The 17,688-nt window shown below is 46.5% G+C and overlaps 1 protein-coding gene across 2 annotated transcripts in view; it reads right to left on the bottom strand.

Moving 5' to 3' along the window:
* Window positions 1-1,257: 1,257 nt before the first annotated feature.
* The window catches only part of vwc2l (von Willebrand factor C domain containing 2 like), a 112,203-nt gene continuing 95,772 nt past the window's right edge, over window positions 1,258-17,688 (bottom strand). For both annotated transcript variants that reach the window (XM_062070443.1, XM_062070444.1), the window contains exon 5: window positions 1,258-2,298. In XM_062070443.1, coding sequence (XP_061926427.1) covers window positions 2,150-2,298 — 149 coding nt within the window. In that variant the 3' untranslated portion in view covers window positions 1,258-2,149. The remainder of the gene's footprint in view (window positions 2,299-17,688) is intronic.

Here is a 17,688-nt window from a genome sequence, read left to right as displayed (position 1 = left end):
ACAGTACTTGTTGTGTTGTGCCATGAAACACCAACACACTAATTGTTGTGTTGTGCCATAAAACATCAACACAGTACTTGTTGTGTTGTGCCATACAACATAAACACAGTACTTGTTGTGTTGTGCCATAAAACATCAACACAGTACTTGTTGTGTTGTGCCATGAAACACCAACACACTACTTGTTGTGTTGTGCCATAAAACATAAACACAGTACTTGTTGTGTTGTGCCATAAAACATCAACACAGTACTTGTTGTGTTGTGCCATAAAACATCAACACAGTACTTGTTGTGTTGTGCCATAAAACATAAACACAGTACTTGTTGTGTTGTACCATAAAACATCAACACAGTACTTGTTGTGTTGTACCATAAAACTTCAACACAGTACTTGTTGTGTTGTGCCATAAAACATCAACACAGTACTTGTTGTGTTGTGCCATAAAACATAAACACAGTACTTGTTGTGTTGTGCCATAAAACATAAACACAGTACTTGTTGTGTTGTGCCATAAAACATCAACACAGTACTTGTTGTGTTGTACCATAAAACATAAACACAGTACTTGTTGTGTTGTGCCATACAACATAAACACAGTACTTGTTGTGTTGTGCCATAAAACATAAACACAGTACTTGTTGTGTTGTGCCATAAAACATCAACACAGTACTTGTTGTGTTGTACCATACAACATCAACACAGTACTTGTTGTGTTGTGCCATAAAACATAAACACAGTACTTGTTGTGTTGTGCCATAAAACATAAACACAGTACTTGTTGTGTTGTGCCATAAAACATCAACACAGTACCTGTTGTGTTGTACCATACAACATCAACACAGTACTTGTTGTGTTGTGCCATAAAACATCAACACAGTACTTGTTGTGTTGTGCCATACAACATAAACACAGTACTTGTTGTGTTGTGCCATAAAACATCAACACAGTACTTGTTGTGTTGTGCCATAAAACATCAACACAGTACTTGTTGTGTTGTGCCATAAAACAACACAGTACTTGTTGTGTTGTGCCATAAAACATCAACACAGTACTTGTTGTGTTGTACCATAAAACATAAACACAGCACTTGTTGTATTGTGCCATACAACATAAACACAGTACTTGTTGTGTTGTGCTATACAACATTGATTGTTTGAGACTTTTATTAGTAGATTGCACAGTACAGTACATATTCCGTACAATTGACCACTAAATGGTAACACCCCAATAGGTTTTTCAACTTGTTTAAGTCGGGGTCCACGTTAATCAATTCATAGTAAATCATCAACATCAACACTGTACTTGTTGCCTTGTGCTATACAACATAAACACAGTACTTGTTGTGTTTTGCCAAAAAAAATCAACACAGTACTTGTTGTGTTGCAAGGAACATTTCAAAGACTGATGGCAGATTGAGAAAGTCCATTTAATGTTAGTGGACAAGAACGTTGGTGAAAAAGCTGCAGACATCCAAAAGAAAAGCCGCGATCTTGCAAAGAAGCCTTTAGAGAGAACACTTCCACTGGTGTCATGTGACCCCTCAGCACATGTCATGTGACCCCTCAGCACATGTCATGTGACCCCTCAGCACATGTCATGTGACCCCCTCAGCACATCCAAGTGTGTCTTTTCCCAGCCGTCAGAATAGCAAAGTCTCCTCTCTCTTTGTGAATTGTGCTCCTGCCCTGCACAAAAGGGTGTCCAGGGTCAAGGTCTTGCCTGAGTCTCTCTCTATGACAAAGGGTGTCCAGGGTCAGGGTCTTGCCTGAGTCTCTCTCTATGACAAAGGGTGTCCATGGCCAGGGTCTTGCCTGAGTCTCTCTCTATGACATAGGGTGTCCATGGCCAGGGTCTTGCCTGAGTCTCTCTCTCTATGACATAGGGTGTCCATGGTCAGGGTCTTGCCTGAGTCTCTCTCTATGACAAAGGGTGTCCAGGGTCAGGGTCTTGCCTGAGTCTCTCTCTATGACAAAGGGTGTCCATGGCCAGGGTCTTGCCTGAGTCTCTCTCTATGACATAGGGTGTCCATGGCCAGGGTCTTGCCTGAGTCTCTCTCTATGACATAGGGTGTCCATGGTCAGGGTCTTGCCTGAGTCTCTCTCTATGACAAAGGGTGTCCATGGTCAGGGTCTTGCCTGAGTCTCTCTCTATGACGACTGGCCGTTGAGGCACTCGCGCCGCAAGCACTGAGCCGGTTTCCACCAGTCGCCGTTATGGCAGCGACAGATGGTGCAGTCGTCCACCTTTACCTCAATCCCGGCTGGGATGATTGTCGATCCGGCGAAGCAATTTGGACCTGCCAGGCACAGAAAAGAGAGGAATTAAAGCAGGAATCAATCAATTTGGCCCGCTAGCCGTTATAAGTTTGATCAAGAATTTTACCCACAGGAAGATTGCATTCATTTCAAGTAGTCTGACAAATGTGTTGCTGCCATCTAGTGGACAACAAATCCATTACAGTGCATGATGGGAAAATGCAAAATACTCTCCACACTTAGTCATGTTTGGTGCATTTTAGCTGCTTGATATTTCTGATTGATTACAAACTTTAAAGAGGAAGTAAACAATGTCAAAGTCAAACTCTCACGTCCTCCTAATCCATCCATCCATCCATCCATTATATATATATACAGTATATATATATATATATATATATATATATATATATATATATATATATATATATATATATATATATATATATATATATATATATATATATATATATATGTGGTCAGGTCAGGTCAGGTCTTATCCCTGCTACTGGTAAAATGTAACCCAGTACAACCTGCCACATGGGTAGGTGGAACCCATCAGCCCAGTAAGGCTACCCATCTAGGAGAAGGTAAACTCCGATCCAAAACCGCCCCTGCCTTGTGGCATACCTTTCTAAAGGAAGGCTTCGGGAGTTAACCCTGAGGAAAAAATCCGGAGACAGAGTCCCTAAGGTGGTCCACTGCTGGCTACAGCGGTGCACTAGCAACTCCTGCGACACTGTTGGTGCCAAATTGTACCAGCTCTTGCTGCTCCTTTGGATCCATCATCAGTGTGAAGAGGGGGGTCCTGCTGCACGGGCAACAGCTTGACCCCCATACTACTCTGCCCTGGCTTGCGCCCTGGAGAGGTCACTCCAGCCTCGTGTCATAGCGTGGAAACAACAACGGGAAGCAACAGTTTACCAGTTATAAGCTACAATGCTCAATTGGCGTAGAGCATAGCGCCAGGGGTTGCTTCCGACGGTGGGAGAGATCCTTGAATTTCATTGGACAGCTACCGCCCGCCTAAGCTGGGCAGCCTGCAGCCAATTAGGTGCTGTCCCGCCACAGTCTGCCTTCCTCATCGGGTGCATGGGGCTTAGGAAAAAAATGACAAGCAGACTGCAAGACCTGCACCAGGCAAGAAACAAAGTATGAAAAACAGGCGCCCAGTCCTAAAACTGGGAAGATGGAATGTCCGAACTATGACACCCGGACACTCAAACGTTCTCCAACATCAGTGATGCTAGAAAAACGGCTGTCATTGACTATGAGCTACTGAGACTCCAGGTAGATGTTTCCAAATACACAGGACAAGATGCTAAAATCCAGAGTGCCACCTCCTACCTCCCGTGTTGAAGACTAAAAGACACTGACTTATTATCTATGTTGCTGCAGGCTGGGCAGACGCATCATTAGGGTTTTCAAGTGGGCTCCTACTCTCATGGACGTTTTGCTGACTGGGCCCACGACGCCTCAAGTAGGTTCAGCGGTGCATTCTGGCATCCCAGAAGCACCCCCCTCTGCATCTGCCCAGCCTCAGCATGAGTAATGATTTATTTTGGTGACCAGTTGGGGTCTTTCCTCTTTAGCCAGAGCCACTGGCTGCTCCGCTCTGCCAGCCGCGATGTTTCCTTTATGGCCTGACGTAGAGATTGACCGCCAACTCCCAGGTCCCTCATCAGCCTTATTGTTGATGTTGCCACAAAGCCCCAACATCCAACTTCTACATGGCAGACTTGTGTTCTCCAGCCTCACCGTTCAGCCTCTGCAGCGAGCTCTGCATACCGGAGCTTTTTCCTCTCAAAAGCTTCCTCCACCGCATGCTCCCAAGGGACCGTGAGTTCAACGAAGTACACGATGTGCTGGGAGTTGGACCACAGGACTAGGTCAGGCCGCAAGTTAGTAATTGCTATCTCTGGTAGAACAATGAGTTTCTTATACACATCCACCAGCATCTGCCAGTCCCGGGCTACCTCCAGCTGTCCCAACCTGGGCCTTGATGGTGTCTTTCGTTGCCTTCATTCCCCCTCTCTAACAAAGGCAACTGGCATATTCAGGTTGGGTGTCCTGGGTGGGAAGGAGTCGTTGGTTGTTCTCCTGCTTTCCAGGGTTGCTGCCAAGCATTTGAGTACTTCGTTGTGTCTCCAGGTGTATCGTCCTTGGGAGAGGCTCACTTTACACCCAGTGAGGATGTGTCTGAGTGTAGCTGGTGTTGAGCACAGGGGGCATGATGGATCTTCACCCAGCCATTGGTTGAGGTTTTTGGGGGTGGGAAGGACATCATAGGTTGCTCGAAGTAGGAAACTTACCCTACTCGATTCCATCTCCCATATGTCCCTTCAGATGATCTTCCGTTTCTCCACCCCTTCCCACCTTGTCCACTGGCCCTGCTTAGCTTGCGCCACAGCCTTGGCATATCTAGTCAATTCTTCCTGTCAACGGACCTCGGCCACGAACAGCTTGCACCGCTCAGCAGAGGATGCCTTGTTCCAGGAAGGTTGTGGCTCTCCAAGTCCCAAACCAGCTTTTCCATGCTGGACTTGGCCCACGATGTCAGCGTGGTGAAGAGCAGATTTTTCCTGCTGTACTGCGTTCTTAGCTGACCACTTCTTCCCTGCTGTCAGATTTGGGGCAGCAGCTCGAACCACAGTATCCTTCGACTCTGTTAGGGTCATCTCGAGCCTCACCTTGGAGCATTTGAACTCCTCTGTCAGGCTAAAGAGAGGCAGTTGGAGTAATCCATGACCATACGGGCCGATGCTGCTTAGGCATCGAGGGACACCTAGCCACTTTCTAACGTAAGAGCTGATTGTTCTTTCCATTTTCTCCACTCTGGTGAGGGAGATGCCATACATGGTTAATGGCCACATGAGGCGGTAGTAACCCGAACTGGAGGCACCAGATTTTCAGCTTGCCAGGCAGCATAGATCTGTCAATGTTCTTCAGACCTTTGGTGACTTCTTGCCTTAGCTTGTCTGCTTGCTCTGTGTCCTTCAGATATGAGTCATACCACCTTCCCAGGCTCTTAATTGGCTTCTCTGACACAGTTGGAATGGGTTCTTCACCAATGAAAAACCTTTGTTCTGTCTGTTTGCCTCTGATGATGGAGATGCTTCTTGATTTTGAGCCTTTGAATTTCATTCTGGCTCCAGTGATGTTCTCATGAAGCTTCCCTAGTAGGCGGCTGGTGCAGGGTGCTGTAGTTGTTATGGTTGTCATGTCATCCATATAGGCCCTGAGAGGAGGTAGGCGGATTCCCGAACTCAGCTGTTCGCCACCCACTACCCACTTGAATGCTCGCATAATGACTTCCATTGCCATGATGAAGGCCAACGGGGAGATGGTACACCCTGTCATTATTCCAACCTCCATATGGTGCCAAGTGGTGGTGAAGTCTGGTGTGGTAAAACAGAGCTGCAGATCTTCAAAGTATGCCTTGACAAGGTTGGTGATGGTCTCTGGTATCCTGAAGAAGTCGAAGGATGCCCAGAAGAAACTGTGTGGGACAGAACCAAATGCATTGGCAAGGTCTAGGAAGATGATGTGGAGATCTCTCCTCTCTTTCTTCGCAGGCTGGATTTGATGCCAGATTATGCTGGTGTGTTCAAGGCATCCGGAGAACCCTGGGATTCCTGCTTTTTGGACTGAGGTATCCACAGGTCTGTTCTTGTCCAGGTAGGTCATCCTCTGGGCAACTAGGCTGAAGAAAATCTTACCCTCGACATTGAGGAGGCTGATGGGGCGGAACTGGCTGATATCTGTAGATTCCTTCTCCTTGGGAATCAAGACTCCTCCGGCCCTACGCCATGCTTTGGGTATGATTCCCTTCTCCCAAGCCACCCTCATTAGCCGCCACAGGAAGCGAAGTACATCAGGGGCACTCTTGTAGAGTCGATATGGAACTCCATTTGGCCCTGGGACTGATGATGCTCTCTCCAGCTTTACTGCTTTCTCCACTTCACTCCACTTTGGGGGGCTAATGTCCATCTGGTGTTGTGGTTGTTCAATTGGTGGGATGTCCGATGGAATAGCTGTCTGCACGTTCTTCTTGTCATCCACAAACATTTCTTCCAGATGTTTCTCCAGCTCCTGCTTAGACGTTTTTAGGTTTCCCCCCTTTTCTTCAGTGAAAAGTGATTTCACAAATTTAAAGGGGTCCTTGAAAAAACTTGATCTTGCATGTTCTTTCTTTTTCCGCTGTTTTTCGCAGGTTTTCTGCTCGTCTCAGGGTTGTTAACCGGCTTTTGATGTTTCCCTGGAGATTGTTAATGCCTTCTTTCTCACTGTCTGAAGCCTTCCTCCACTTCTTCTTAAGGTGTCTTCTCTCCCGAATCAGGCATTCTATCTCCTGCTGCCGTCTGGACTTGCATTGTGGTGCTACTACCTTTGCCGCTTTGACTCTTGCTCCATATCGTTCTGCCCCATAGTTGTAGATGATGTCTCCCATCTTGTCAAGCTTTCTTTCGACTGCCCTTTAGTCCATGTAGGATGCTGATTAGGTCTGAGTTTATGATTGCCCATTCTTTCTTTTCGGAGGCTCCGGGCCATTTCACCCGGGGTTTTCTCCCGCTGATCTTCTTTTCCACTGCAGGGAACATTTTTCCTTGTGGATCATTAAAGTTTGTCTAAGTATAAGTCTAAGTCTAAGGTTTCCTTGGCTGGATGGGCTGTGCACCCTCCTGTGCTGCATCTGTCAATGTGCTTGAGTTTCATTCCTCAGGACGGCTGATGTCCTGCAATCTGGTGAGACTCCAGTTGCTGGACTTCATTCGACTAATTTGATTGAGTTCTCAAGAAGTACTTATCAATGCGAGATCCCTGTTTTCCTTCTCTCATGCACCCTTTCTTTCCTTGATGTATTTTCAAGCCCCGTGAAGATGTTATTTTCTTCCAACCACAGGAACAGACCTGGAGCCTTTTCTCCAATGTTGATGATAATGCTGTGCCTGGATCCTTGTTCAGTGCTAGTCTTTCTCGTAATCATTTCCGTTCCTGGGTCTAAAACCATGGTATACGTTGATGAGTCATCTTCCACCCCCGCTCTTGCAGACTCTAGGGGTGTTCTCTCTTTAGTTGTGTCAGTAGCAATTGGTGGGTGTCTCCAAAATACTTATTGGATCCTGCCAACATGGGTAGCTAGCCCATGCCTGCCCTGGTGGGGTCTATTTCCTCCTGTCAGCTGTCTTTCCAGCAGTCACATGGTGTTTCCCTTGTTGTCAGCCACTCTATTCACGGCAGTCACTGGATGACTCCAGGGTGAATGTTTCCAAATACACAGGACAAGAGACATGGCTAGACATGGCTGCGTTGCAAGAGACCCGCCTAGCCGATTTGGGAACCCTCAAAGAGAAAGATTTTACCTTCTTCTGGCAAGGAAAGAGTGCCGGAGACCGCAGAGACCATGGAGTTGGATTCGCTTTCAGGAACACCTTGTTAAAGATGGTTGAACCAGGAGACAAAGGATCCGAACGCCTGATGACACTCCACCTCCACACCTCTGATGTCTCAGTGACCCTAGTCTGCGCATATGCTCCCACTCTAATGTCTACAGCAGAAGTTAAGGACAAATTTTATGCCAACTTGAATGATGTTATCAAGAACATTCCCCCCAAGGAACATCTCATCATCTTTGGTGACTTCAATGCAAGAGTGGGCGCTGACCATGACTCATGGCCTTCCTGTCTTGGACACTTCGGAGTTGGCAAGGCCAATGACAACGGGCAACGTCTACTGGAGTTCTGTTCCTACCATAACCTTTGCGTGACCAACTCCTACTTTCAGACAAAACCACAGCACAAGGTGATATGGTGCCATCCCCGCTCAAAGCATTGGCATCAGCTAGACATGATCCTGATCCGACAAGCCAGCCTCAAGTTTGTGCTCGTTACTTGTAGTTACCACAGCACAGACTGCGACACCGACCATTCACTCGTCTGTTGCAAGATCAGGCTACAACCAAAAATGTTTCACAACTCCAAACAGAAAGGCAAGCCCCGCATTGATTCCACCAGCATGCATCTTCCAGAGAAAGTAGAAGAGTTTGCCAAGTCCCTCAACAACATCCTGTGTGGAGAACACCAGCACTACTCCGCCTCTGAGAAATGGGGCCACCTCAGGGAGGCCATTCAAAAAACAGCCCTTGCAATCTTTGGGAGGAAGATCTCCAAAAACAACGACTGGTTTGTTGCCAAGTCTAGCGAGATGACCCCCATCATTGAAGCAAAGCGTGCTGCCCTCGCTGAATACAAACGCTCCCCAAATGAGAAGTCTCTGCAAGCACTGAGAACTACAAGAAGCAAAGTGCAACAGACTGCAAGACATTGTGCCAATGAATACTGGCAACAACTCAGTGAATCCATCCAGTCTGCAGCTACCTCTGGTAACATCAGAGGGATGTACCAGGGCATCAAGACTGCTCTAGGCCCAACACAGAGCAAAACAGCCCCCCTAAAGACCACTAGTTGGGAAGTTATCACTGACAAGGGCAAGCAGATGGACAGATGGGTAGAGCACTATTCAGAACTGTACTCCAGAGAGAACACTGTAGTCACCTCAGCCCTTGATGCCATTGAACAGCTGCCCATCATGGAGGAATTAGATGCTGAACCAACACTTGCTGAACTTCACAAAGCGATCGACAGCTTAGTGAGTGGCAAAGCACCTGGTACTGATGGCATCCCCCCAGACCTCATTAAGCGCTGTAAAGACACCCTCCTGCAGCCTTTGGATGATGTCTTCTGCCAGTGCTGGAAAGGGAGCCGTGCCGCAAGACATGAGAGATGCCAAGATTGTCACCCTTTACAAAAATAAGGGCGACAGGAGCGACTGTTAACAATTACAGGGGCATCTCCTTCCTGAATATCGTAGGGAAACTTTATGCCCGTGTTGTGCTTGTGTGCCTTCAGAAACTTGCTGAGCGCGTTTACCCGGAATCTCAATGCGGCTCTCGCGCCAAGCGCTCTACAGTGGACATGGTATTCTCCCTACGCCAACTTCAGGAGAAATGCAGGGAACAACAGAAGCCCCTGTACATATCCTTCATTGATCTGACCAAGGCTTTCGACCTGGTTAGCAGAGAAGGGCTCTTCAGCATCCTACCCAAGATTGGATGCCCTCCAAAACTCTGTAGTCTCATTAGATCTTTTCATGACGACATGAAGGCAACCATCCAGTATGAGGGTAGCATGTCCAACCCATTAGACAGTCAGAGCGGAGTCAAGCAAGGTTGCGTCCTTGCTCCTACCCTTTTCGGCATCTTCTTTGCCCTGCTCATCAAACATGCATTTGGGACTGCAACAGAAGAGGTATATCTACGTACCAGATCTGACGGCTGACTTTTCAACCCAGCCTGTCTTAAAGCAAGGACCAGAATCCGTGAGACAATCATCCGGGACATGCTCTTTGCTGATGATGCCGCCGTCATTTCGCACACTGAACAAGAACTCCAGTACCTTATGGACAGATTCTCATAGGCCTGCAAAGACTTTGGGCTTACCATCAGCCTAAAAAAGACCAATGTGCTGAGTCAGGAAGTGGACACTCCACCAGCCATCACAATCGATGAGTACCAACTCGATTCCCATATCTGGGATCCACCATCAGTGACAATCTGTCCCTCGATGGTGAGATCAACAAACGTATCGGCAAAGCTGTCACAACCCTAGGGCGCCTCACGACCCATGTCTGGGATAACCGGAAGATGACAACTCCTACCAAGATGGCAGTGTACATTGTCAGCACTCTTCTCTACGGCAGCGAAACACGGACAACATACTCCAAACAGGAGCGCAAACTGAACACCTTCCTTATGCGCTGCCTTCGCCGCATCCTCGGCATCCATTGGAGTGACAAGGTGACAAATGCCCAGGTCCTCGAATGCGCTGGTCTTCCTACCATGTTCACGCTGCTCAGACAACGCAGGCTGCGTTGGCTCGGCCACGTGTGCCGTATGGAGGATGGATGTATCCCAAAGGACATCCTGTATGGCCAACTTGCCTCTGGCAAGAGATCTGTTGGCCGGCCAAAACTGCGCTTCAAAGATGTCTGCAAGCGGGACATGAAAGCCCTGGACATGAACACTGAAAACTGGGAAGATGCGGCGGCTGACCGCAGCAAATGGCGCAGTGTCCTTCACAAACAGCTGAAGACTGGCGAGGAAAAGATCCATGCCACAGCCAATGAAAAAAGAACCAAGCGGAAGACACGCACTCCTGCAGTTGTGCCTTCCAGCTACATCTGCAGTAAATGCGGCCGTGTTTGCCTCTCCCACATCCGACTCATCAGCCACAGCAGGCGTTGTCGCTGAGTTTAAACTTGACCTCTGGACTGGCGCAGTTTCCATAGTCGTTACGACTGACGGAGCCCTGATGGATGGATATATATATATATATATATATATATATATATATATATATATATATATATATATATATATATATATACACCTGTGTGTGTGTGTGTGTGTGTATCTATCTATATATATATATATATATATATATATATATATATATATATATATATATATATATATATATATATATATATATATATATATATATATACCAGTGTGTATATATATATACACGTATATATATATGTATATATATATACATTTTTGGCCCTCAACCAAATGTTTTCAGCGCAATGCGGCACCCAAGTCAAAAAGTTTAGACACCCCTGAATTAAAGCGACAAGCAGCCAAGGTGGTTCTCCTAAGACCTGAGTTCTCCTAAGACCTGAGGCTGGTGTTTAGAGGTTGGCGGAGGGATGTGCGGAGGACAGTCAGGCGAGCAGATTTTTTGCGGACATATGCACAGGCGGGCTTGTTTTTGCAAGGCTTTATCTCTTTTGTTAGTCCTCTTCCTCCCTGGACATGAACACTAATGTGCTGCCAGACTCCCCAGCAGAGTCTCCATCAGCTCGGGGAAGAGTCAAAATGGAGGATGCAGGATGTTCAGAAAATACATTTTTCACAGATTAGCCTTCATTGCTAATGTTGATGGATGCCTCCATGTGTTGAACCTTAAAACTGACAATATAAATAAGATTGTCAACTGACAGCAGAATTACCATGTTTTCCAGACTATAGAGCATGCCGGTGTATAAGCCGCACCCACTACATTTGAGAAAGAAAAAAAACATATTAGCAACACCAGACTATAAGCCGCAGATATATACATTGTGAAATGACTTATTTACACAGAAATATTCTGTAAATGTTTATTTACATACCTTAATTATTTCCAATCAATGTCTGTAACACGGCAGTAAAACAGCTGACCAAAAAAAACAGAAGTCATGGTCATGGAGGCACTAGCTGCGCAAGCTAGCTCTCCAATCAGCTAAACAGACTCAATAACTCCACGCTGACGTTTTGCTGAATTTACTGAGGAATTTGTGAAAGTGAAACAATACAAAAAGAATGTTATTGTAAGTTAATAATAGTAACACAGACCCTCGTAAACGCGTTAGCATATTAGCTAATGCTAACATTGCTAGCGTCATTACATTACGATAGCACGTACAAATATGCATGAAAACACTCCTACAGACATCACACGTGGGACGATTTAGTAAGAAATAAGTGTTTTAGTTATATTGTAAAACTTACAAACGTCGCTTCGAGTGATGAATGACGAATGCATACAAGTAGAAACGCTATGGACAGCTAGAAGACAAACTTACACTTCTACTTCTGGTTCAAAGCTTTAAACAGCAGGAAACATGTAGTCATTCACCTAACAGCACCCGTAGCGAGCGAACTCGTCCAAAAGACGGCGCCATAGCGCAAACAATCACACATCTATTTAGTGTATTCGCATGTGTTTCATGAAAACTGTTTGTGTTATGGTCGTCGGCTAAGAAAAATACATGAATTAGCCGCACCGTTTCATAAGCTGCAGGGTTCAAAGCGTACGGAAAAGAGTGGAGGTTTGTGGTTCAGAATTGATGGTAATGCTGACAGGGCGCTTTATTTGAAATTTTACAATCGACTTCAACAATGAAGAAACCTCTTAAGTCGTCGGTAGAACACCTAAGTGATAGTTTTGTGCTCTCTGATGTTTTCTTTAAGCAACTTGCTGTCTCTGCATCCTGGGATCACGCCAAACCGCAAACCTACCACAAACATGTCCTAATTTCTTTCTTTCTGTTTTTTTGCACACACACAAATACTGGACTACTTCTTTCTCATAGAAAGAAAAGGAACATTATTGTCATTGCACTTGAAAAAGTACTGCAAATGAGATTTTCAGGACACACCCGTCCAAGAACAGACAAACAGTATACAGTGCAGACAGAACAGGAAGACTGAAGGGAAGCAAAGGTTGGACAGATGTCAACATGGAGAGAGGATAAAGTAAAAAAAAAAGGATATCTGAAAATAGGGACGCTCAGTTTGAAAGCAGGAACAAACCTGCAGCAACAATAGCACTATGAGCACATGGTATGGCACAAAAGCTGCAACAAGGGATGTTGGTGTTTACCAGGGCTGAAGGAGCTGAGTGCTCCATAAAGATTTGTTTGGTCAGGGCGAGCAAACACTCTCCAGTCTGCTCTAGTTGTCAAATTGGTCATCATTTCGCCTTGCAGAGTGAAAAACTTCTCCGAGATGTTATCCAATTTGCCATTCAATTCCGAAATCGTCAAAAGTCTGAGCGTTCACACCTCTGCCCGACCAAGCCAAGTCTTTGGGCTCCTTGAACAGCTGCCATCGTCTTCCGAATGTGTGGCTAGACCCGAGCAACACTCAATGAGCCGTCCTCACAGGTCCAAGCAGACAAACATCTTCAATGTCTTGGACACAAAGAAGCAGAGGCACATGAGTCGCCACTTCTCCCAACCTTACAAACATGCATGCACCACAACATGCTTTCCCACACATAAGATCCCCACACTGGAAGGTGAAGAGGGTTCCTTCTTTATTTGTCAGGGATCTGGCAACCCTAATTAACATTCTCACAGCAGGTGTTTGTTGTTAGTGACACAACTCCACTTTGCTGCCATAGGATCAAAAAGTATGTAAAAATAGATATCAGTACATTTAAATATAAAATGCCTTCGATAAAACGTTCCATAATCATATATATTTTTTTTTTGGAGTGAAAAAACGGAAAGATTAAAGCTCGCTTGGTTGCAGGAACAAAGGCACTAGCGCTCTGCTAAGCTAGCCAAACAGGAAGTGGGACAAGCTAAACAGCCAATCGTGTAACAGTATCAACTATCTCATTGTCTCGCTGTTGATTCTCTGTACAGAGTGCAAAAAAATAGTGGATAAAAGAGGAAAAGTCACGCCGCAGTTTGGCAGTCGTCCTTCTTTTCTTCCCAACACACGTCCGTTCCCGTTTCAGATGTACGGAAACAACAGGCAGGAACTAAAGTGCAGGACTGTATGACACAATATAACAAATATGCTACTTTAAAATAATAGTTTGGTCCAATAATAATTAAATATTCATTACTGCATGGCAGCAATGTTTTTCCATACCTAAAAATACCAAACCAAATGAAATGTTACACACTCCGTAACTTCCTGGCAGTATTTCTCTGTTTACATGTTCACACTTTGCACTACTTTCTTACATATTTGTGTTGTTATTGTGAAGTGTTTATTGGGATTTGACATTGTGTTTACATTGACTGATGCCTGGATAGCTGATGGCATTATACTCAGAGGGAGTTACATTTCACATGGAAGTATTGATTATGTTGGTCTCCTGGTCCATATTTTCCATAGGTCATTACAAATATTAATAATTATGGGTATCAGCCCTATGTAAAAATATGCATAATGCAATAATTGCCTTGTTCACATGCAATACCATGCACTCTACATAATGTTTGATGGCACTATTTTTCCATGGTCATTTCTCTGATATTGCTCATCATATTTCTATTCTTCTACTCTTTATTTCATTCTACTCTTTATTTCCACTCTTTATTTCTATTCTTCTACTCTTTATTTCTACTCTTTCTACTCCTACTCTTTATTTCTCTTCTTCCACTCTTTAGCTCAGCACCACATTCTTCCACTGCCTGCTGAGTTTGTGTCTGCGTTGTTAAACGTGATTAGTTGTGTTTCACTTTGACTTGGCTCAGTTTTCCACACAACATAAAAGACAAGAACGTTTGATTGAAACGTCTCCTCACCACATTTGCAAGCTATCTTCTGTAAGACACATTTGTTTTGGACGTCTTCTTCGTGTTCTTTTGGTTTGAGCAGTACGGCCCTCATTACGCTCTCCCCTCCACACACACACACACGCACGTACACACACACACACACACACACACACACACACCAGCCGGCCACCCTCATTGAGATGTATTTGGCTGCTGGACCCGGCCCCCTCGGCCCCCCTGGGGATGACAGGCCTGCCCTTAAATGCCAAGGGTTGTCACTATGTCCTTTCGGGATGGATTATCTCCGGCCAAGAAGCCTGTTATTAAGTCCCCGTGTGCAGTCGCCGTGGTGACAAAAGAGAGGAAACGCTGCGACATGAAGAAGAAAATATCAGATGGGAGATGTGAAAAGTCGTTGAGAAGGCCATTTATCTTCTGCCTGCGATGGATATCCTGTCATGTCTGGCAGCACTAGAAGCAGGACAAAGGACATATATTATTTTCAAATAGCCATCCCTCAATAAAGCCTTCTTTCCCCAACAGTAATGACCTCAGCTAATAGATACTGTGGAACATCAATTCACAAATCCCTCTTTTTGCAAACTATTTGGTTTGGAGACGTCTATTACTCGGGGCACTTCTACTTTTGTCCTTTGTGTTACTCAATAGAATAGTTTGTGTCCAGGGTGAGAAGAGTCAGCTGTGATCCGACCCACACACCTCCTGGATCTGGAGGAGAACAGGTCCTGGAGGGGTGAGAGTTTGCAGCCAATAACCTTCCCAGCAGGACGTACCATGCGCTGCAGTCTATTCTTATCCCGGACTGTGGCGCGGGGGAACCACACGGTGATGGAGGAGGTGAGGATGGACTCGATGATGGCTGAGTAAAACTGCCCCAGCATCTCGGTCGGCACATTCAGTTTCTTCAGCTGCCACAGGAAGTACATCCTCTGCTGGGCCTTCTTGATGAGGGAGCTGATGGTCGGCTCCCACTTGAGGTCCTGGGTGATGGTGGTGCCCATAAAATGGATGGAGTCCACAATGGAGACGGGGGTGGCAGAGTCAGTCAGGGTGAGGGGGGATGGTGGGGCTTTGACTTTTCTGAAGTCCAAGATCATCTCCACTGTTTTCTGGGCGTTCCGCTCCAGGTTGTTGAGGCTGCACCAGGACGCCAGCTGGTCCATCTCTCTCCTGTAGGCGGACTCGTCGCCATCCGAGATGAGCCCGATGAGGGTAGTGTCGTACGCAAACTTGAGCAGCTTTACAGACTGGTGACTGGAGGTGCAGCAGTTTGTATACAGGGAGAAGAGCCAGGGGGAAAGTACGCAGCCCTGAGGAGTACCAGTGTTCGTGGTTCGACTGTCTGAGACAATCTTTCCCATCCATGCTGTCTTCGGTCCATCAGGAAGTCATTGATCCAACTGCAGAGGGGAGTCGGGCACGCTGAGCTGGTAGAGCTTGTCTCGTAGCAGTCCAGGGAGGATGGTGTTGAAGGCAGAGCTGAAGTCCACAAATAGGATCCCGACGTAGGTTCCTGGGGAGTCCAGATGCTCCAGAATGAAGTAGAGGGCCAGGTTCACTGCATCATCCACAGACCTGTTTGCTCTGTAGGCGAACTGCAGTGGGTCCAGGAGGGGGGCGGTGATGTCCTTGAGGTGGGGCAGGACCAAGCGCTCAAAGGACTTCATGACCACAGACGTCAGTGTACACCGGGCTGTAGTCATTAAGTCCTGTGATCCGTGCTTTTCTGGGGACAGGGACGATGGTGGAGGTCTTAAAGCAGGACTGCACGTGGCATGGCTCCAGAGAGGTGTTAAAAATGTCAGTGAAGACAGGAGCCTGCTGATCCCCGCAGTGTCTCAAGGTGGAGGGGGAGACACCATCCGGCCCGGGGGCCTTCCGCATGTTCAGCTTCAAGAACTGCCGGCGTACATCCTCCTCTAGGATGGAGAGCACCTTTGATGAAGTCCTGTGATGTTCTTTGAGACGGTTAGAGTACACAGATTTAGCTTTCTCCACTTCCCTGTTGAAATGATACTTCGCTTCTCTGTAGGAACTCCGGTCCCCGCTTCTCCATGCAGCCTCCTTCTTCTTGCGCAGCTGTCGGAGCTTGGGTGTGAACCAGAGCTTGTCGTTGTTATAACAAACCTTGGTGCACGTTGGAATGATGTGCGCCTCATTGAACTTAATGTATGAGGTCACAGAGTCCGTATACTCGTCCGGATTGTCCGTGGCCGCTCCAATTGCCTCCCAGTCTGTCGTCTCCAAACATGCGCGCAGTTCCCCCACAGCCTCAGCGGTGGACGTCTTAATGGTCTTCATAACTGGTTTAGCCAGTTTCAGTCTCTGTCTGTATGAAGGGATTAAGTGCACCATCACGTGATCTGATAGTCCAAGAGCAGCGTGCGGGACTGCATGAAAAGCCTTGCTTATTGTAGTGCAACAGTGATCTAAAGTGTTTTCCTCTCTGGTCGGGCATTTAGTAAACTGTCTATACTTGGGTAATTCCTGGCTCAAATTACTTTTATTAAAGTCACCAAGCACGATAACAAGAGAGTCCAGAAAAGACCGTTCCACATGTAAGATCTTGCCTGCAAGCGTGCACTGAGCGTCATGCACGTCCGCGCCGGGTGGTATGTAGGCAGCCACCAGAATGAATGAAATGATCTCACGCGGTGAGTAAAAGGGCGTACAGTGATTGAAAGGATATTCCAGAGCAGGAGAGAAGTGTTGGGATATCACCGTCACGTCTGTACACCAGCTGTTGTTGATGAAATAGCGGACTCCACCTCCTCTTGTTTTGCCAGAGAGCCCTGCGTCTCGGTCCGTGCAGGGAAGATGAAAGCCCTCCAGTTGAACCGCGCTGTCCGGGACACTCGCGCTCAGCCACGCACAAAACACAACAAGAGGAAAAGTCCTTGCTTCTTCTCATCAGCAACGCTAGCTCATCCATCTTGTTGGCAAGTGAGCGGACGTTGGAGAGAAAGATGCCAGGTAAGGGTGTGTGTATTCCTCGTCTGCGGAGACGGACGAGGGCTCCCGCTCTCTTTCCTCTTCAGTGCGGTTTCCCTCTTTTGATCAAAAAATGGACTAAATCCGCAGGTGACGCCAAAATGACCGGTAATAAGTCCGTAGGGGTGATTGATCTGATGTTCCGTAGCTCTTCGCAGGTGTAAGAGCACGCGGACACACAATTTATGCACAAAAACAAACAAAACAGAGCGCACAAGAGCACCGAGGCAGCCGTGATCGGCGCCATGATGATCATGGTATCAACTGCTGTTGATTGGCCGCTGGTCCACACCTGC

The sequence above is a fragment of the Entelurus aequoreus genome, linkage group LG14, assembly GCF_033978785.1.
Source record: "Entelurus aequoreus isolate RoL-2023_Sb linkage group LG14, RoL_Eaeq_v1.1, whole genome shotgun sequence".
NCBI classification, from domain to species: domain Eukaryota; kingdom Metazoa; phylum Chordata; class Actinopteri; order Syngnathiformes; family Syngnathidae; genus Entelurus; species Entelurus aequoreus.
The sequence above is the reverse complement of the archived record's forward strand: the minus strand, read 5'-3'. Positions and strand labels throughout refer to the sequence as shown.